At 42.0% G+C, this 19,875-nt stretch overlaps 1 protein-coding gene across 3 annotated transcripts in view; it reads left to right on the plus strand.

The window, feature by feature from the left end:
- Window positions 1-19,875, plus strand: part of SMG7 (SMG7 nonsense mediated mRNA decay factor) — a 75,090-nt gene that overhangs the window by 43,123 nt on the left and 12,092 nt on the right. For 2 of the 3 annotated variants that reach the window (XM_066626385.1, XM_066626386.1), the window contains 6 exons: window positions 253-372; window positions 1,771-2,212; window positions 6,952-7,096; window positions 8,337-8,722; window positions 10,218-10,589; window positions 14,384-14,533. In XM_066626385.1, the coding sequence (XP_066482482.1) occupies window positions 253-372; window positions 1,771-2,212; window positions 6,952-7,096; window positions 8,337-8,722; window positions 10,218-10,589; window positions 14,384-14,533 (1,615 nt within the window). The remainder of the gene's footprint in view (window positions 1-252; window positions 373-1,770; window positions 2,213-6,951; window positions 7,097-8,336; window positions 8,723-10,217; window positions 10,590-14,383; window positions 14,534-19,875) is intronic. The other variant, XM_066626387.1, reaches the window with a different exon arrangement.

A 19,875-nucleotide genomic window follows, 5' to 3' on the forward strand; every position in this document is an offset into this window, starting at 1 on the left:
CAAATCACATTTATTTTCTCAGAAGAACTTGTAATGTGAAAATACCTCCATATGCTAGATGCTGACCTCACCATTTTCCTGAGGAAAGAAAAATAATTTAATGGCTAGTTTGCAAGAAGACACTAATCTATGGTTGTGGGTGGAGGAAGTAAAGAACCAGACTAGTAGTAATTAAATCATTATTTACACAAAGGTTATAAAGGTAACCTGGAGTATAGGCTGACTTTCCCATCTTTGTTTGTCAACAACTAGGAATTTAGATTTCTCCAAAGGCCACCAGGGGATTACAGGAGACAAAGAAGGGCAGCATCGGCGTATACGGCAACAGCGCCTGATCTTCACAGGCAAATGGATTGCTGACAACCAGCCAAGGTATCTGCACAGCTGATGGCATCATCTCTCATTCTTCTATGCATGAATTTTTTTTTTTGTTGCTTGGTGGTAATGACAGGTGTGGAAAATGGTTAAAACTGAAATGAAGGTGTTCTATAGGATGCTATATTTAACACTGCATGAGGCAATGTGTAGAAGCATGATGGTCACACAAGTTGCTTATGAAGGAAAAAAAAGATAGTTACATTGGTTTTAAGGGGTGGGCAGCCTGTTGCAGCAATATTGAGTTTTTAGGGCTTTAATCAACTTGGGTTATTTTATTTTGATATTGGAAACATAATAGGGATATCCCGTTAAAGCACACAGAGTACCAAGCATCTTAAGAGTACCAAGCTGCTTTTATACTAACTCAATCTTTTGTTTTAGCTAGCCTATTATTGTTTAGTCTGCCTAGCAGCAGTTTGCCACTGTCTCAGGTTCCCAGCCTTGCCAACTTGAGATCTGTAACTGAAGGTGCTAGGGCTTGAACCTGGGACCTGCTCTGCTGTTTAGAGCATGAGGCTAGCTCCTAGATACTTGTGTCTGGAAATGTGTATCTCCAAAGTGAAAATGAACTTTGTCATAGAAATAATATGTAAACCTTAGCCATCAGAACTGGAAAATTGATCTTTGATGTAGTGTTAGTAGCATGCTGCTTTTGATATGATATGGGGTCCCTTGAACAAAAGTAATGTCATTGGTGAATGAAAGGTGGTTATGTTTCTACCCTTGCTTCAGTTGTTTCAGTGACATGGCAAAATTTTCTAAAGTCAGGTAGTTTTTCTCCCTGGCAAGATCATTTTTAAATAACTCCAGTGTATGCGTGTTGGGAATGGTCTCTGCATACTTCTTTTACAAATTACTTCCTTGGTTAATCAAGCAAAAAAGGTGGCTTTCTGTGTGTCTGCAGCCAGCCAGACCACCAATATTAGCAAAAGTAGAATAAGGAATATCTTTTCAGTTTGCATGGGTTCTACTACAGGATTGAAAATTGAGTTAGTATTCTTAACTGCCAGATGTCAGAACTCAAACCCACAGTAGGTCTTGAGCTAGTAACCTGAGCAGTGGCAGGTGAGTATTCGGTCTAGGTGCCGCCACCCAGCTCTGGCCTAAAGAGGGAGTTGCAATGAGATGAAACATGAAAGTTCCTTGTGTCAGTTGGCAAGAGTGGGTAAGGCAATTCTCTTCAACTGCTATAAAAGCTCACTGAACAGCTAGGGGATCTGCTCTTGCTAGCTACAGACCTTTTTCACCAGTGTCTTGGGGTCTTGGGAACTGGATCTGATATCAAAAAGCCATATGCTTGCTTTCCACTTTATTCTGTATATTATTTGTTTGAGCGCTCTTAAGATGTCATCATTAACATGAAGTCAACTCATTTTTATTTTTGTGTTTAAGGCTGATTCAATGTGAAAATGAAGTTGGGAAACTACTGTTTCTGACAGAGATCCCCGAATTATTACTTGAGGAGCATAGTGAAGCCAAACAGAGTCTTGTTCTGCAGGAAGCACCTCTTACAGAACCACAGTTTGCGGACGGGAGCCCAGGACTTAAGTCGGTGCTGTCAACAGGTCGAAACCTGAGCAGCAGCTGTGACACAGGAGATAAGCCAATGGTGACATTCAAAGAGAACATTAAACCGCGAGAGGTAAACAGAGAGCAAAGTCGAAGCTATCTAACGAAGGAAGTGGGCAGGGAAAGAAGGGAGTATAGCAAAGGAATAACAGCCAATAAAAATGATGGGAAGAAGGACAACAGCAACAACAAGAGGAAGAATGAGACCAAGAAATGTGGCTTGGAAAAAATGCAGGAGATGGGAAAGCAGAATGTGGCAGTACAGGTAAGGATTGTACATCAAAAGAACAGACATGCAGCCATTGAAGCTGGCGAAGGCTGCTAAGTTCCTTTTAAGCTTTGATATGATTGGCATATTTTTAGTTTCAAATATTTCTGTCTGCTTTCCTTGCAAGCCAAGGTGCCCAGTGTGACTAATAATCAAACTAAAAATTGCAATTCAAGTAAGACAAAATAAAATAAAACTAACAAATGAGTGCAGAAGAAAACACACCTTTCAAGTCAAAGGAAGGAACAAAAAAAGACAATACAGTGAAATTTCTTGGGGATCTCCTTTGTACTTGTTTGCATGTTTATGTTCAGAAGCCTCCCTGAGCCTGCAGTAGCCAGCAATTAAGACAGCCAGGACAGGCATTTACGGTTGGATCTCCTTTCATCCCTCAGCTTGCCTGTGTTTTCAGAAAGGAGAGAATCTGCACGTTTTCTCTTTTTTCCTATAAAAGGAGATAAGGAAATAGCTGCTGTTTTTCTTTCTTTGTTTTTTGATACTGGCTGCAAGATGACAGGGAAAGCAAGTAAGTGCACTGCAGCTCTGTGCTTGGAAGTGAAGCAAAGGCTCTTCTGCTATGAGTCCCTGTACTGGGAATGCCTTTTATAGAAGTGGTCTCTCATTAAAAGAGAACTAACTTTATAGTGCTGCTGAATTTAAAAAAAAAAATGCGGTCTTTTTTCACCACTGATGGGCACTGTTCATTTCTGACCCTCTCTCCTAGGATAATTTTTGACAATTCGGCCTTAATTCTTTTGGTGTTTTGTTAACGATGAAGCATTTGTCGCCGTTGCAAAAGAAGTTTCAACAGACCTCATATTCACCAAAAATTGATCCTGGTAATGACTTGGGATCTTTTGACATTGAACTTCGTTTCTTTTCATCAGTTTCCTAATAGTGAAATTAAATAGGAGTTTTTAAAATTTAAATTTAAACAAGATTAAGCACATTCTTTTTCAATGTAGTGGATCACAAGATCACTTTTTAAAAATATCTATCTGAAGATGTTGGGAAATTCATTTTTAATGGAAAAGATTTCTTCCATCATTGGGACTGAAGAATGAATATAGAGTGAGCCCTCCTTATCTGCAAGTTTGGAATCTTCAGATTTGACCCAATGCGGGTTCCAAACCCGTGTCTAGGGGACCCACAGAGGACTCTGAATGTGGCTGGAAGTGCCTTCTGGAAACAACCAAAAGTGTCCTGAGGTGCAGAGGCCACATGCCGCTTCCCCATGCCTCAGAAAGCCTTTGAGAGGTACCTCCATTTTCTCGACCTCCCTGCACCTCAGAACACTTCCGGTCATGTCCAGAGGTCTTCTGTGAGGCTCCTCACAGATCTCAGTATCCGCAGGGGGGACCAGGAACAGATTCCCTGCGGATTCCAAGATCCATTCTATACAGTACTAAAGTAATGTTAACTGTTTAAAATCTTGAGCTTTGTTAAGGAGACTCTAACAAAACACTGTGTGCTCTGAAATAAATACTGTAGATACTCGCCTATAGTACATAAAATTTTTGTCAAGTAATCAAGCTCTGATTATCACTTCGCCTTATCTCTGGGTCAATCAGAGGGCAGAGCCTTTCCGCTCTGAAAAGTTTAGTTTCTCACCTCTTGCCCATCAGAGGCAATACAGAGATGGTTAGTTTCTATAGTAACTTTCCTGGGAAATTCCAACCAAAGTTAACCTTTTATTCTTCTCCAGAGAATTTTGCAAATGCTGCTGCAACCTGGTTCCTTTTTGCAAATGCATGCATTTGGCAGAAGTGTTTTTAATGGTGTTTTTTTCAACACCAAGATGGGATCCTCCTTTCCATTTGAAATAAAATCCCAGCCTACAATTCAGTGCACCATTACTTAAGAATAACACCCATGGAAAACTGTGGGTCTACTTTTGAGTAAAAAGGGTTGCAACTATATGCAGCTCATCTCTCTGCTGTGAACTGAATTGCACACTCTCAGTTATGTGTTATAAGTTGTATATGTAGAGCTTTGGGCTTAACACACCAGACACCTTAAAGGTGGATTTGATTCATGGATCTCCTGCAGTGGTTCCCAACCTTTTTCACTTGCATATCCCTTGGCAGCCCATTTCCATAAATTGTACCCTTCCTATTAGCAAAATGTTGTAATTAATAATACAAACCCTCATCTCCTCCATATGAAAACCCAGACTTCATGTATTCGTCAGTGTTTTCTCTTTTTATCTGTTTGAAGAACAGAAGACTCTGCCTTTGTACTGTTTTGCACCGGAAGTGTGCTGAGAAATTCTGGGTGATTGATCACTTTCCATATTATGTTTCCGCTTTTTTACTATGCTGGTTTTCAATCAATTCAGCATACATTTATTGATGACCAAAAACTAGCTATTGGTGGGGCTTTCACTGCCTACTAGCTACCTCCCTTTCTGCCTTGCTCGCCCTGCAAGCCATTCTGGAGCATGACCTGCATTATGCCATTCTTTTTCAAGTACCCCTAAAAGTCCTGTTGAGTGCCCCTGAATACCAGGTTGGGAACCATTGTTGTTTACAGGTATGTTGTTTACAGTGCACTTACTCTGATAGTGCTTACAAAAAGGTTAGGTAACAATTACTGGTAGGTCATTTTTCAGGAACTGGCCTCGAGTAAAATCAGACAAAACTATAGTCAGACACCCCCCCTAATTTTAACCCCCGACTTATCCGAGGGTCATAGAAAATTCCATGATTTTTTGACTCAAAACCTGCCCTTGACTTATCTGTGGAATCGACTTACAGGCGAGTATCTGTGGTGTTCTAGCATTTTTAAAAAATGAATGGTTGGTGCAGTAGCCTTTATCATTGTTCGTTATGACAATCGATTGCCATTTATGCACAATATCTGTAGCTGCGCTATCTGATTTTCAGTTTAAAGTGGCCCAGTGCATACCTGTATTTTCAAGGAAGGAATCTTCATAGGAGAGTATAAGTTGTAACACAGGCTGATGTAAGCTTAGCATTAATCTTAAATCACTTAGCATTCCTTTTGTACTAGAGCATTTTCTTTAATCTCCTGCTAAGTACTCTTGTCATTTCTCCTTAATCTCCAAATTCTCTCATTCAGTCATTTGATTCTGCTAGTTGTTGGCTAAGTGGTTTATAAAAACGTAACATTGAAGACTTTCCTCGATCTCATGTAAGAAATCTATCTTGTTTTAAGCAGCTTTGAAACTACAGTGGATGGTGAGAGAAATGGAACTTGGACTAACGTAGGCAGTGATGATCACTAATTTTATTAAAGCCCTTCTTATAAACCTATATATCTAGATGGGGTACATATGGTGAAGGAGCAGAAACATGCTTATCCACTGGGCATTTCTGGCCTGCCCCTAGGCCCAATGAGCATGCTGCTATTGAATGTACAGTGTGCCCCAGTATCTATGGATACCAGAATTGCCTCCAGAGGGTCTTCTGAGCCCCATGGAGGCTGTGTGTGTCCACCTGTGGCCTCTGCAGGCCTCTGAATGGCTGTTTCAATGAAAAAGATTGACTTCTGGTTTTGCAGAAAAACCAGAAGTGACTTTTATGCCTCTGAAAGGCATTATGAGGCAAAACTGGAAGTCGTGTTTTTTTCATTGAACCAGCCATTCTGAGGCTTGCAGAGGCCATGCAGGAAAGCGCAGCTCCCCTTACCTCCAGTATCCATAGTTTCAAGTATCTGCAGGGGTTCCGGAAAGGAACTCCCGTGGATACTGGGGCACTCATGTACTTTTGACTATTGGAAAAAATGAGATTTATAGAGTAATTAAAATTTTAAAAATCGTGTTAATTACTAAATATGTCAAGCATGTTAAATGGATCCCATTCAATTTAGGGCATCAAAATTCTAAAAACAGCTAATTCAGCTTTTTCCAACCCTCATCATTGTTCACTTTCTAGATTTGATGGGATAACAATTGTTCGATTAAGGCCTAGGCCTGCCTGCATATGTAGGTCATAAGTAAATGTTGCATTCAATATGTGGACACGCTTGGAAGTGGTGCAGGAATACCTATTTTGGGGGCATATGGCCCCACTGAAACTGGCCTCATGATGCAGAATGTTATATAGGCATGTATATAGTGAAAACAGAACAGTGTATATTCTTGGTTTCATATCTTGCATAGATGTGGTTTTTACATTCAGAAAGGTATGACAGGGTGAAAACAAGGTTAAAAATCCAACAGCTGGATAAATGTTGAAAATGTTTTTTAAAAACACCCTGAAGCGGTTCTCTGTATATTTTTCTACATTATAATACAGAGTGATTCTCCATACTTCTGCATTTTAATACTATTCATACACCGTCAATAGTAGTATATAAATTTGTTTATGTGGCCTCAAAATTTGCTGTGTGCTGCTGCTCAGACCTTGTTTTTGTTTTGCAGAAATTGATACAGTAATTCTGAAATAAAATATGCATTTTAAGATTGTGGTAGATATAAATGATCAAGACAAGTATAGGATGGCAGCACTATCCTTCTGGTATAATGGGTTTATATTTAAAATGCATCATATACACAGCTTGGTTTAGACCAGAACAGCACAGTGAAAGTGTCATTGTATTCATTTTCTATATCTGAACTCATTCTCATAATTCTCAGACTGATGGGATAGGGAACATACATCACAGGCAAGAATCAATACGTCTTGAGCAAACTTTAGTCCCATCTTTTCAAATAGGAAGAAGTTGGCAGAGACAAAATCCAGTATTAATACTTGAATGATTTATCACCTTAGGTAAAATCCCAGACTGAACTGAGGAAGACTCCAGTGTCTGAAGCCAGGAAAACACCAGTAAATCAGTCTCCAAACCAGGCCAGCAACTCGCAGTTCATCCCCATCCATCACCCAGGAGCTTTCCCGCCTCTTCCCAGCCGGCCAGGTAAAAAAATCTTCATCCTTCTCTGAACTGCCAATTACATTAAGTTTTAAAATATAATTTACAAGAAGCAGCAATTGCCATATAAAAGGCTGAAAATGTTTGAAACATTCAGCTGCAATTAATACAATTGGATGTTGTGTATGAATGAAACTTTCTCAAGAATAAGTTTCAAATGAAACTCATTAGAGAACAAGAATATATTCTATTATTCATTGTGTATTTAACAGCAACTTACATATGCATATCCAGATAAAATCTGTCAATAAGTATTAACAATGTCTAAGGAGGTATTATGGGAGTTGGGTAATCTTCCAATATCAAATGCCTATGTCTTGTCGGGTATCATTTTCTTGCACTCAGCATTGCAAATAAGCAATGATATAAGCTTCTCTATTTTTTTTAAAATATAGTCCACCAGTGCCATCCACATATTAATCAATCAATCAATCAGTCCGCATATCTACTGTTCTCTTCCTGATCCTATAACATGAATTACTGTGATTAGTGATGGATAAATGATAAATGTTACATCTCATGGTACTTTGAGGCACAAAATTATCTTCTGTAGTGCAGAAATGTCCTTTCTGCTTCAGGTAAACAGAATGGAAAGTTGCCTCCTATGTAATATTATGTAAACCACTTTGTGAATGTTTTTGTTGGAAAGTGGGTATATGGATATCCTTAACCATATAGTCTGCTTGTGCAAAAGATAGTTCTACTGCTGCAAAATACACACCTTTTTCACTGATGAGATTAAGGTTGGTGTTGAAAAAAACCAATGTGCAGAGCAACCCATAATTTCCCAGAAATACTATGTTTTGTGTAACACACACCTATAAATAGAACATTTGGAAAAATATCTCCAAAGGCCTTGTAGGATGTTGCAGTAGTCTAGATTTTCCCTTGTCTCTGCCCCCAAATTTTCCATAATGAGAGATTGAAAGGGAGGCTCCAATACTTCCTCCTCCTATCCTTTTCTTACTGCAGGAAAGAATGAATGGATGGTTGATTCGGGAGAAATCTTGTGTGCATGGGATCGCCTTAACTACAGGTTTAAAACTTTTTAAAAAGATAGAGCCAGGGGTGAAAGCTAAAGGCCCCATAATGATCTGTCCTTGGGGGCAATCTCAGAGAGTATGAAAGTCCATAGAGGCCTTTAGCTATGCCCTGCTCTAGAAAGTAACCGATTTTTAAACATGTGTCTGACTTGTTTTTTGTGTGTGATTTGTCTGTTTTGAAGGCTTCCCACCTCCAGCCTATGTGATTCCCCCTCCTGTGGCTTTTTCTATGAGCTCAGGATACACTTTTCCAGGTGGGGTTTCTGTCCCAGGAACCTTTCTTCAGCCTGCAGCTCATTCACCTGCAGGAAACCAGGTGCAAGCTGGGAAGCAATCCCACATTCCTTACAGCCAGCAGCGGCCCTCTGGACCAGGCCCAATGAACCAGGGACCTCAGCAGACATCATCCCCTTCTCAGCAGCCCCTTGCATCCTTACCAGCTCAGGCAACAGCACAGTCTGCAAGCCAGTTACAAGTCCAGGCTCTGGCCCAGCAGCAGCAACAGTCCCCTACAAAAGCCGTGCAGGCCTTAGGGAAGAGCCCTCCACACCACTCTGGGTTCCAGCAGGTGAGCTTTGAACAGAACTGTGATTGAGAGGTTCTAGTAGACTCAAAGTCTGGACTAGATCAGACTGGGGGGTGAATCACATTTTTGGTCAGGAAAAGTTTAGGTTCAGATATGAATACTCAAAACACTACAAAAAGGCAGAATGGAAATGTACAGACAGGGAATGAGAGAAGACAGTAAACTATGTCAGAGTTGGGGGCAGGTGACTGGAGCCTGTTGGCACAGGCCTCTGATACAAGGCACATTTTAAATTGTTATAAGCTGTCCCTAAAGTTTCATTTAGATCTGTGGGGGCCAGTCTTTTAATCATTAAGGCTGTTGTAGTTTTACTGCTTGTTTCGATAGGATGCAGATTTGGCCCTGTGATACAGCAAACTGCATTTATTAAAAAAGAGGAGTCTTAATATGGGAAAGTGTGCTCATCTGTATGCTATTTGCTAAAACATTTTGCAGTGTTCCCCTCTGATTGTGAGATCTAGGAACTTTACTTTAAGAGCAGTAAGCCAGCAGGTTCTGCTTGGTGGTACATAGTGTGCTGTTGTGCCCTTGTGTATTGAGTAATGACAGTTCATACATATTTTTATATTCGGTTGTGTATGTAATGCAGCACACTTTAGGGAGGAACAATAATGTATCTTGCTATGCTTTTCCTGTAGTTAGTGTCTTAAGAGACTTCCAGTTCAATGTCTAGTTGGCTGGTAGAGAAGTAAAACTGCTGACTATTTTTCATCTGTGATGTGGGTTTCAGGAAAATTTGGAATTGGAAAAATTTTTAATGCTTAACTGGGTTCCACTTTAGCATGTTAGTTTAGCTTTTTAGTTTTGTTCATTAAATGTAAAAATATGCCATGTCAATTTTTCAGATTTTTCTAATGTTCGAAAGAATTTGGACTAAAGAATTTGATTAAGAAAATGATTTGGTATGGAATAAAGTGACTGAGGCTGCAATCCTAACCACACTTTCCTGAGAGTAAGTCCCACTGAACAAAATAGGACTTACTTCTGAGTTGACCTGGTTAGGATTGTGCCCTTAAATGTTAAGCTCAAAACTTTTGTGAAAATACTTTTAAATATTTTAAGATAGTACCATTCAACAGCATGCACATCATATAGATTGTTTACGTAGATTTTAAGGAAAAAAAATAAGATACTGAAAATGAAACATACTAATTTTGGCATGTCCAAAACCTGGGGGATGTATTTCCTAGGACTAATCATGGAAAAAAGTTAATAACAATTTTGAAACTGTCTAGTTCGAGTATGGAATCAATTAATTATATATTGATTTTATGAACATTACGTTTTTAGAAATGGTGAACTTTTTGTGAAGAATAATATAGCAGTCAGAGAAAAATGTCAACCCCACATCACTGTTTTTGGGAGAGCAAGAATATGCAGTTTGTCATGTTGGTCTCTTGGTGGCTAGAAACCTAAATTCAGAGTCTCCTGAGTTTTAAGTAGAGGTTATGCTGACCACAGGAATGTCTGTTCTTAGTACTCCCAGGCGGACTCCAAGCAGCTGTGGAACCCTCCTCAGGTCCAAGGCCCATTGGGGAAGATCATGCCTGTGAAGCAGCCCTACTATCTTCAGAGCCAGGATCCCCTAAAACTGTTTGAACAGTCATTGCAGCCTCACCTCCTGCAACAGCAGCAGCCTCTGGAGAAGAAAATGAAGCCTTTCCCCATGGAGCCATATAACCATAACCCCTCAGAGGTCAAGGTGCCAGAATTTTACTGGGACTCCTATGGCATGACCGATAATCGTGTTGTGATTGCACAGCAGCAAGTTAACATGGACCGCCGAGGGAAACGTCAGCAAGGAGTCTTCCGCCCAGAGCAGGATGCAGTGCCTAGGATGGGTTTTGAGGTAAATGTGCCGGTTAATTGTTGAACAGTTGGCAGTGTTTGGGAAGAGAAGAATAGCTTCCTTGTGCCCAAAACGAATCTAGCACTGGGCACCCTGGTGGTTCGTAGGCGGACCCGTTGGGGCAGGCAGGTGCGGCATCCCAGTCTCCCTGCCATATTATTTCTTTCAGACATTTGTTAAGAACATCTGTAGTTGTCTCACTGCTTCTACCCCTTGATTTTTCTTATGGACAGTTAAATGGGCTTACATGCAAGTTAAGCCTGCAAAGGCACGAATTCCACCCCCCTTCCGTTTTCTCCTCTTAAGTCAAAAGTTGACTGACTTTGGGGCACAGTCCTAACCAGGTCTATTCAGAAGTAAATCCTATTGTGTTCAGTGGGACTTACTCCCAGGAAAGTGAGATTAGGATTGTGCCCTTGGTTTGTTAACAATGCTTATATTCCCAGAGTCTGTAGGATGTGAAAGAGCCCCCCACTTCTGGGAACTTGGGAGGGAGAACAAAGTATTTGCCAACCTTCCTATTGGTGGTGTTTATATTTTTATTGTGCCTTTCTGGTTGTACAACAGCTAAAGTGGCTCATCAAAGAAATAGCTACATATTTAAAAAAACAACCAAAATGCAATTGAAACAATACAGAGAAATGAAATTACAAACCATTGGTGCAAATTCCAAATAAGACTGGCAGAACAAATGTAGAGCATAATGCCAATAAATGAATTCCCAGTATACCAATTGAAAAAGCAAAATTTTCCACTGCACTGAACGTCAAGAGTGTGAAGGTCATGTGTACATGGTTCACTTAACGGGGTAGAACTCGATCCATGTTTCCCAAACTGGGGGTCACTTAAGCCATTTCTTCCCAGCATTGCAAAAGGGATCAAACTTGTACTCCTGTGGACTAAGCAGAAATGGGTTGAGGAGGTTAGCAACCTAAACGGGGACCCGTGGGTACCTTTGCTATGCCATTTCTGGGTTTTGCTGTCACCGCCAAACCCAAGTAAGTAAAAAAGGGTTTTTTAACTTGTGATTGGTGGTGGTGGTGGTGGTGGCGGCAAAATCCAGAAGTGCTGTATTAATAGCACGTATGAGTTCCTGGTCCCAACTGAAGTTTGGGAACCCACTGAACTAGATCAAGAAACATGGATCTGCTGGCATTGTGTGCCTCTTTTTCCTTCTCTTCCATATGATGTCCAATAGTGCTGCACAAGAGGTGGAGCCCTATGCAGAGATGTCCCTTCATCATCTGAATAGTGGTCACTCAGCTGTGGTCATTACAATAACCCAGGGCTTTTCAAACTAGGGCGTTGCGACGTCCCAGTCTGTGGGCCCTGGCCTCTGCCCCCTTAAGGGACAGGGACAGCCTGGAGGCACCAGGCAGGGAAGAGGCAGTGGGGCTCGGGGCTGCAGGGGCTTGAGTGCACTTACCCAAGCCTCCTGCAGCCTCCCCCGGGTGTGGGGAGCCGGTGCGAACCTTTGGCAGGGCTTCCTGCAGCAGTGAAAGCGGAGCGATTGCGCTCCACTTCCGCTTTAGCAGAGGCGGGGCGTGATCACTCTGCTTTTACATTTTACAAGAAGAAATCATGTTGGGGAGGAAAAGCAAAAAATGGAACTTGCTGTTGTAGGGGCAGTGAATAGTGGGGAAATGTGTGGAAAAGAGATGCTTTTGTGGGTCTTTGGAGGAATGTTTCAGCCTCCCAAGCTTCCTTTTAATTTCAAAAAAGTTTGGGAACATTCACCAGATCCCTAGTTCAGCTGTGGTTTAAGATATAAGAGTAACCACAATGTGTTCTTAAGATGCTGCTTGTTATTTTTTTGCTGCCTTTTGATATTGAGTATACCTAATAGCAGCAGGCCTTTTAAATCTTGCTTATAATGCCTCTTCCCTTTCCCCAAACAGTTTGTCTCTCTCTTATTTGAAGAGGTGTCTCAGTGAGTGACCTTAGCAAGAGAAGTGGGGCAGAGCACTATCTTGTGGAAAGCTGACCAAAGTTCATGTTCCATTTTGAGTGTGAATTTCTACCAAAACTTACAGATCATTACAAGAGTTCTTAAAATTTTTATCATTGTAAGTCTCCACATACCATGATTTATCTTTAGACAGTCCCTAGGTTTAACTAGACAAAAGTAAATCAGTCAATCCCAGAGGGATTGGTTTTTAACCATAAACTGGGAACAACAAAAGTGAAACAGCAAAACCACATGGGCTTTAAGTGATAGGATAGACACTTATCGAAAAGGGGAATGACCCCAATAGGTTGGTGGGGGGCACTCTGCCTCCTGTCCTGTCAGTTCTTATACTGAAAGAGTTTGGATGGGGAAGCTCACATCTCTGTTATCAGCACCACTACATGGAGACCCCGCAAATTTCAGAGGCCAACTGATTTAGTATGACTGTTTTTTAGAAATGCAGTAACTCTAGGAATCTTGAAGCAGGCAATTGCTAAAGAGCTGATACTGTTGCCTTCAAGCTGCTTAGTATATCAGGTGCATGAAAGTGACAGAAGCACAAGCACTTAAATATGTTTATTTCTGTACTGATGGACCACCAAAGCCATAGTGAGACCCATGTTCTGCTTGAGCCAATCACTTGCACCTGAGTACACCAACAGCTTTATTCTGCCAAAGACTGACCATAAAAATAACTCTGATAATTAATGTTGCAATTCAGTCAAAGAACAGAAGACAAATAGCCTGTTTGCTTTTTGTTGTTGCTTGCTTTTGTCGTCTTTTGCTGTGTCAGTGCTTTGCCAGTTGTGCTTTCAGCTAAGCAATGCTGCTGCAGTTAACCTCTGCCTTCCTTTATAAGTTACCCTATAGTGCAAACCAGGAGTTCAGGTGGTATATATTGGTAGTTGCAAAGATGCTGAGGTAGAAAGTTAGTTTCTGTTTTTATTTAAGGCTATCATCTATGAGTGTTCTCTAAGAACATTTTAAGAGGTCTCCCCAGACCTCCAAGGTTTGTCTTTGGGAATGGAGGCACAATAATAGTGTTCTGCATGTTTGGATATCTTGTTTCGTGTATTCAGGTTATTTTCAGTAACTTCAGTGTTTGATCTCATCCCAGCAATTGCAGATTAGAGACTTTTGAGGGAAACAGTATTGGGCAGTGAGAGGTTCATAGTAAAAGTAATAGGGTGTGGGTATGCCAAGGATGGGGGCAAGAAATATTTATGGAAAGGAGCATAAATCTCATTACCCAAGTTTGCTGATATTCTGTGCACCTTTGAAAGAGTGCTAGAAACCTGACCATATTAGAGAAAAAAGATCCAGTTTCTGTGTAGTAGGTGAAGAAAAAAATCCTGCCAGTTGTAGATCCAGAAGCGATCATGAGAATAAGGGAATATTGACTGTAGTACCTTGTCTGTTTAATTTAGATACGATAACTCTTGTGCTACCTGCCACTGACCAGGTAGTCAAGATACTGGAAATTAAATATTTTTTGTTAGTAAGTTGTGAAGATTACATTCTCCATAAGGGGGGCCCAGTAGTTTGACAGCTTGATCGGAAGCAGCATGACTCCTAAAATGCAAAAGAAGGAATTACGTGTGTTTTGCCTCAATTTCTTTCTCCCCTTGAGTTCTTTGTTATCCTGCTCTTTACCTCTGTGAGCTGCTTTTGCATGCTGGCATAAACTGTCCTTTCGTTCCCTTCTTGTGTACAGTAGCCTGCCTTGCGCTCCTTGTGCTTCATATGGACCCTCTTTCTGTTTCTCTAGAATCCTTGCCTATCTACTTCTATTCTTACTTTTTCTTCTTTTCTTGCTGCATCTCACTGTGCTCCTTTCTGTCACTAGGACCCCAAGAGCTCCCCTCTGCTTCCTCCGGACCTGTTAAAGAGTCTGGCTGCCTTGGAGGAGGAGGAAGAGCTGATTTTCTCTAATCCTCCTGATCTTTACCCAGCTCTGCTGGGGCCTCTCGCCTCTCTTCCGGGACGAAGCCTCTTTGTATGTATTTGACTTAATTCTGCTGCTTCTTGCACTAACTTTGGCATATCTTTTTATTTATTTTTCCTGCGAGATCAATCAGATATGTGAAATTCATATCCCTTGCCGAAATACTCTTCATGGGGAAATTTTAAAGGGAGAACTCATAGGCCTGGCATTCTGTAGATCTGCTAGGAGGAAGCAACTTCTGCATAATTATATAATATCTAATTGGTCTTATGGTTGTTGCTTTCTGACCCAGCACCTGGTGCCTTAAAAGGTCTGGTAAAGGGACAACAATATTGGGAGGTTTGTCCCACCATAACTTTGCTTTTTTGCAGTAATTTAGTCATTGATGAACCAGGTGCCTCTCGACAGTGAGAGAGGAGGGGGCAACTGACTTATTGCAGCACTAGGGCAGGAGAAGCTGTTCTAACTGAATGTGTTCCTACTCCAGAGCTCTTAAGCAGGTATGGTCACAAAGTCAGGAAGTTGTAACCCAGCAGATCCAATCTTGATCTCTTGGTTTGCTGAGAACTTCCACTTTAAAACTTGCAGTTTTCTGTTTATCTTGTATAAAGCCATACAGTCTCTCTTCAGAGTATATCATAATATGAAAGAACGAGCCAATATCTAAATAGATCAAAGACTGAAAAAGAGAAAATCATTTGTTTTTGGTTTTGCAGAAACTGAATTTTGTAATGAAAGATGTTGGTCTTGTACACATGTATGGAACAGAAGCTGTAAGATACATGAAGCTCACTGATTCCTCCTTTTGAGGAACCCTCAGGCACCTTCTGCATTTCTCCTGTGTGGCCCACACAAACAACTCATTGAGCTAACGGAGGGTCTGAGACATCTGATAAGTTACTCATATCTGTCCATAGAAAGAACATAAGAGCTGCCTTGCTAGATCATCTAGTTTAACGTTCTGTTTGCTGCATCAGGCAGCCAGATGTCTCTGGAAGCTCACAAGTGGAATATGAGGATGAAAGCCTTTCCCTGCTTATCTCCAGCATCTGATACTCAGAGGTGTACTTCTCTGCACTTGGAGAAGTAATTACCATTGATAGATGTGTCTCCCATGAACTTGGTTCTCTGTGTGATAACTAGCATAAATTAGAGGATTCTGTTGTTATAAAGAGCAGTTAGTCAAACATTGAAGTGTTGAAGTTATATGATATCCATGTACTGGTGTGATAGGAAGAGAAGCAGATTAAATTCTTGCTCAAAACAAAAACCCTAAATTGAGGCCTTTTATGTATTTACTTCATAAGTCAGCCAGGATGTGTCTGATGATAGACTCGAGGAAATCACCAGCTGAGGCTTGGGTGAAATTCAGAAACTTTTTTTCTCATCCTCACTACAAGTGTAATGCAAGAGAGTCTGCTCCCTTGCATGATGGACACCAGGGAAGTACTCTGGTGTTAGTCACATCAAAGAAGTGTCCATCTTGCTCACTGTATGTTGAGGAATAGGCACTGATTGAAACTTTCTTCAAATGTTGCTTTTGAGTCATTTGTATATTGCCTGCTTTTCCAAGATGAGATTTATGATTGTTTGTTGGGAATCCTGACAAGAGCTAGTATAGTCTATTGGATTCTGGGAGGCTGATCAAACCCCTGTGGTATCATGAACTCAGGCCATTTTGAATATTACAGATTCCAGGTGGAGGTGACCAAAACACTCTCTCATAATTGCATGAAAGCCCCTTACCCGATGCATCACCCCAAGGACATGCAACTTCTTCATGCCAGCAGCACCAGTAGTCCCCAGAGAGATAGTGCTGCATAGGGATACATTTAGCATTTGGGTCAGCACAGAGTGTAAGTGCTTTGGCTCATTGCTGTGGCCACACAGAACACTGCTGAGAAGGGAGTGCTTTTTAATGGCTTCCCTATGGGAGTTGGCTGTATAGATGGACAGGATGGGAGAACTATAAAGAATTAAAAATGATTGAGGATGGAGTTGTCATCAGTTGATCCCAAGTTGTATCTGGTATCAGAGTTCTCTGGTGATTGTTTATAAGGATGGGTCATCATTATACTGGTTGGTCTTACCTTATTTCCTAAGTTATGTTAGCAACTATGTTTTGTTGTATAGCTCAAGGTTTTTGGTTGCAGGGGGGATGGAATGATCCATGGTTTGAGCCTTGAGTGATCATCAAAGTGACTTGGGTTTCTAGGCAATTCTAGATATAGCTTTTGACTCAAAGACTAGATTCTCGAATTTCATGCTAACACACAACTGATTTAATTCCCCAGGACTTCTGCAGTGAAGTTCAGGGAGTGGTGGTCTTTTTCATCAGTGCAAAAATACAAAGGGTAAAGCTTGTAACGCAGTTCAGTCTATCAGGTTGCCTAGGATGATTGATTGCTTCTGTTCATTAAATTCCTGTTCTTTAATTTCTACAAGTTGCATATGTCTCTCTTCCTTTTTTCTTTTGACCAATGGTCTTTTGTGAAATTTCAAGTACTATACAGGCAAGTTTCTGAACTGGAATGTGTAGCTGCTGGATTATTCTTTCCTATTAGTAGAATAGTGTTTGGCTCTCTGTAATCTTCAATGAGTTTCAGTATGTCTTTAACCACCTGCACTCTCTTCATCTCTGTGCAGTCACACCATTTAGTGGAGTTCTGGTTATGCATAGAGCTGACCACAGAAGCTTCTAGAGCAAGGGTGTCCAAACTTTTTGGCAGGAGGGCCACATCATCTCTGACACTGTGTCGGGAGCGGGAAATAAAATTTGAATAAATTTACATAAAAGAGTATATTAGAGATGGAACTTATATGAATGAATGAAGGTCTTGCAATAACTCAAGGCCTATAAAAAGCCTTGCACAAAGCAAACCCAGTGTTTCTTTTGCCTCCACTGCTGCATCACAGATGTCAAACAGCAAGCAGCCCTTGTTGCACAGCTCATGCGAGAGGTCAGACAGTCACCCTCATGCTGAGAACAGTTGTGTCGGTCCAATGCGGGCACCAGCAAGTCTCCAGAGGGCCAGAAGCTCATTGGAGACTGGGAGTTCCCCGTGGGCCAGATTGGGAGTACGCAAATAGCCCCCGGGCCGGGGTTTGGGCACCCATGTTCTAGAGCAGGGGTGCTCAATAGGTAGATCGTGATCTACCGGTAGATCGCAAGGCAAAATGAGTAGATCGCAGAGCCCTGTCTCTCCAAACTGTTAATATGTCAGTTTCGTCTAGTGGCTATTTAGCTGACACTAAACTGACACTGAAACTGACACTTTAGCTGCTCTTCAGGGGGCGGGAGTTCGAGATGGAGTCGCTCTGATGGCGGTAGCCGCAGGAGGCCCCAAGTGACCCTCCCCTTCCCTTCCAGTCCCTCAGTCGGGGCTGACAGGTGAGACGACCCCCCTGCCGCCTGCACGCGCAGCCCCTCTCCATGGAAACGGGGAAGCCCCCCGCCCCTACCGAGGGGGACCTGCGATGCCTCCCTCTCCCTGCTGGTCTTCGGGGCACAGCCACAAAGAGTTTGGGGGGGTTGGGGAGTGGGGAGCTCCTCCCCCCCGTAGTGCAGCAAGGCTGGGCATGTGCCTCTTGGGGGGACCTGTGGCTGCCCCCAGTATGTGGGGTGGGGAGAGAGGAGAGGCCTCCCGTGTGCTTCCTGAAGCATCTGGTGGGCCACTGTGGGGCACAGGAAGCTGGACTTGGTGGGCCTCCTCTGACCTGGTCCAGCAGGGGCTCCATACATCAAAGGGGGTGTCTGTCAGACGCTTCCTTCCCCCCTGGTAGATCTCCGGGCCTTGCTGGGTTTCAAAGTAGCTCTCGAGCCAAAAAAGTGTGAGCACCCCTGTTCTAGAGCGTTGTCAGATGTTCTGCCCTTTTCCACAAGTGGCAAGATCCTCTGCACAACCTTGAGAGCAGGAAGAACACCCAGTCCCTCAGTTCCTTTGGGACTGCTGCCTCAGCAGCATTGCTCTTTTGGCTTGCCTGTTTCTCCCTCATTTTTTCCAAAATTAAGACACCTGTACCTCAGTTATTAAACTTATTTTATCTCAGTGTCAGTATTTGTTGTTTTTTTCAAAAAGATAGGGGAGACACTATGTGGCTAAACTCCCCCATTACCCCAATGGGACTACTCCTGCCCACTGTCCTGCAGGGACCAATGTCGTGAATGTTTGTGTCTTTTATTAATGTAATCAATTAGCAGGAACTGGTAGTTTTGCTTGGAACCTACACTGTAGAAGCCGCCTACCCAGTTCACTATTTTCAGACTTCAGGTACCATCTGTTTTTTCCACCACTAACATAATTTTAACTTCTTCCAATAAATGACTACAACTACAATTTTTTTTTACCTTGACTTTATCCAGGAAGCTAAGATGTGGCAGCATAAGTCTTCACAATCAAAGCTGCCTAAATAGATTTAATCAAAAGCTCAATTCTGGCATTTCACATGCATGCATGGTGTTATACAGCTGTGACCAAAGTACATGTCATCAAGTAAGTTGCTGAAACAGCTTACATGTAAAAGTACTTGTCATCAAGTAAGTTGCTTAAAATTCCATCAAGAGAGGAATTCCAGCTTTCAGATTCATGTGGAAACTTCAAACCAAGATGTGTGGGCATAAAACTTCTTTATCAAAGGTGCCTAAGAGGAATGGTGTATGAACTGGGTCAGGCACAAGTCTTTCTCTTTCGGAATTTTTTAGTGGATTCTATCCTGAAAGGGATTCTGGCTCTTGCAGTCATATGAGCTGTCAATCAGTTTCTGTCTTGTGACTTAGGGCTTGATCCAAATGGGCTCATGCCAGCCCAGTACTGGTGCAGTGTGAGCCCATGCTGAACCAGCACCAGGCAGGCAGCAGCATGGTAAGTCAAGGTGGGGGGGCATTCTGAGGCAGGGAGGGGGGCAGAGATGGTGGCAGGCTCTGCCACCATATTTTAACCCCCCCTCTCGACCTGAGAGACCCAACACTGGTCTCTTCGAATCTGTGCCCACTCAATAACTGGTGCAGATCCAAGGAGACCCATCAGGGCTGCCTGGTCATTATATGGGGTAAGGGAGTGTAAGCGTAAGCTCCTTTACCCCAAATAGCCTCAGTGCTGTTTCCCAGCCCTATAGGAGGCAACAGTAGCCATTTCAGTGCTGCTGTGGCCCTGGGTGCTAGGAAGCAGAGGATTGGGCTGTTAATCAGCTGCCAATTTAAACACCAGTGCATCCTCAAGACGGGAAGTAAATATTTACAAAATATTTTTGATTCAGACTCTTTGACAGGCCTTGCTCCCTGAAGGATTGGTTCCAATTAAGGCTTCTTTTTTACCAAGTTTCTTATATTCTCCTAACTGGGCAAAAAAATGCACCTTTTTGATTGGCATTTACCTCAGCACAATATTTTTTCA

This window comes from Tiliqua scincoides, chromosome 4 (genome assembly GCF_035046505.1).
Source record: "Tiliqua scincoides isolate rTilSci1 chromosome 4, rTilSci1.hap2, whole genome shotgun sequence".
Taxonomy (NCBI): Eukaryota; Metazoa; Chordata; class Lepidosauria; order Squamata; family Scincidae; genus Tiliqua; species Tiliqua scincoides.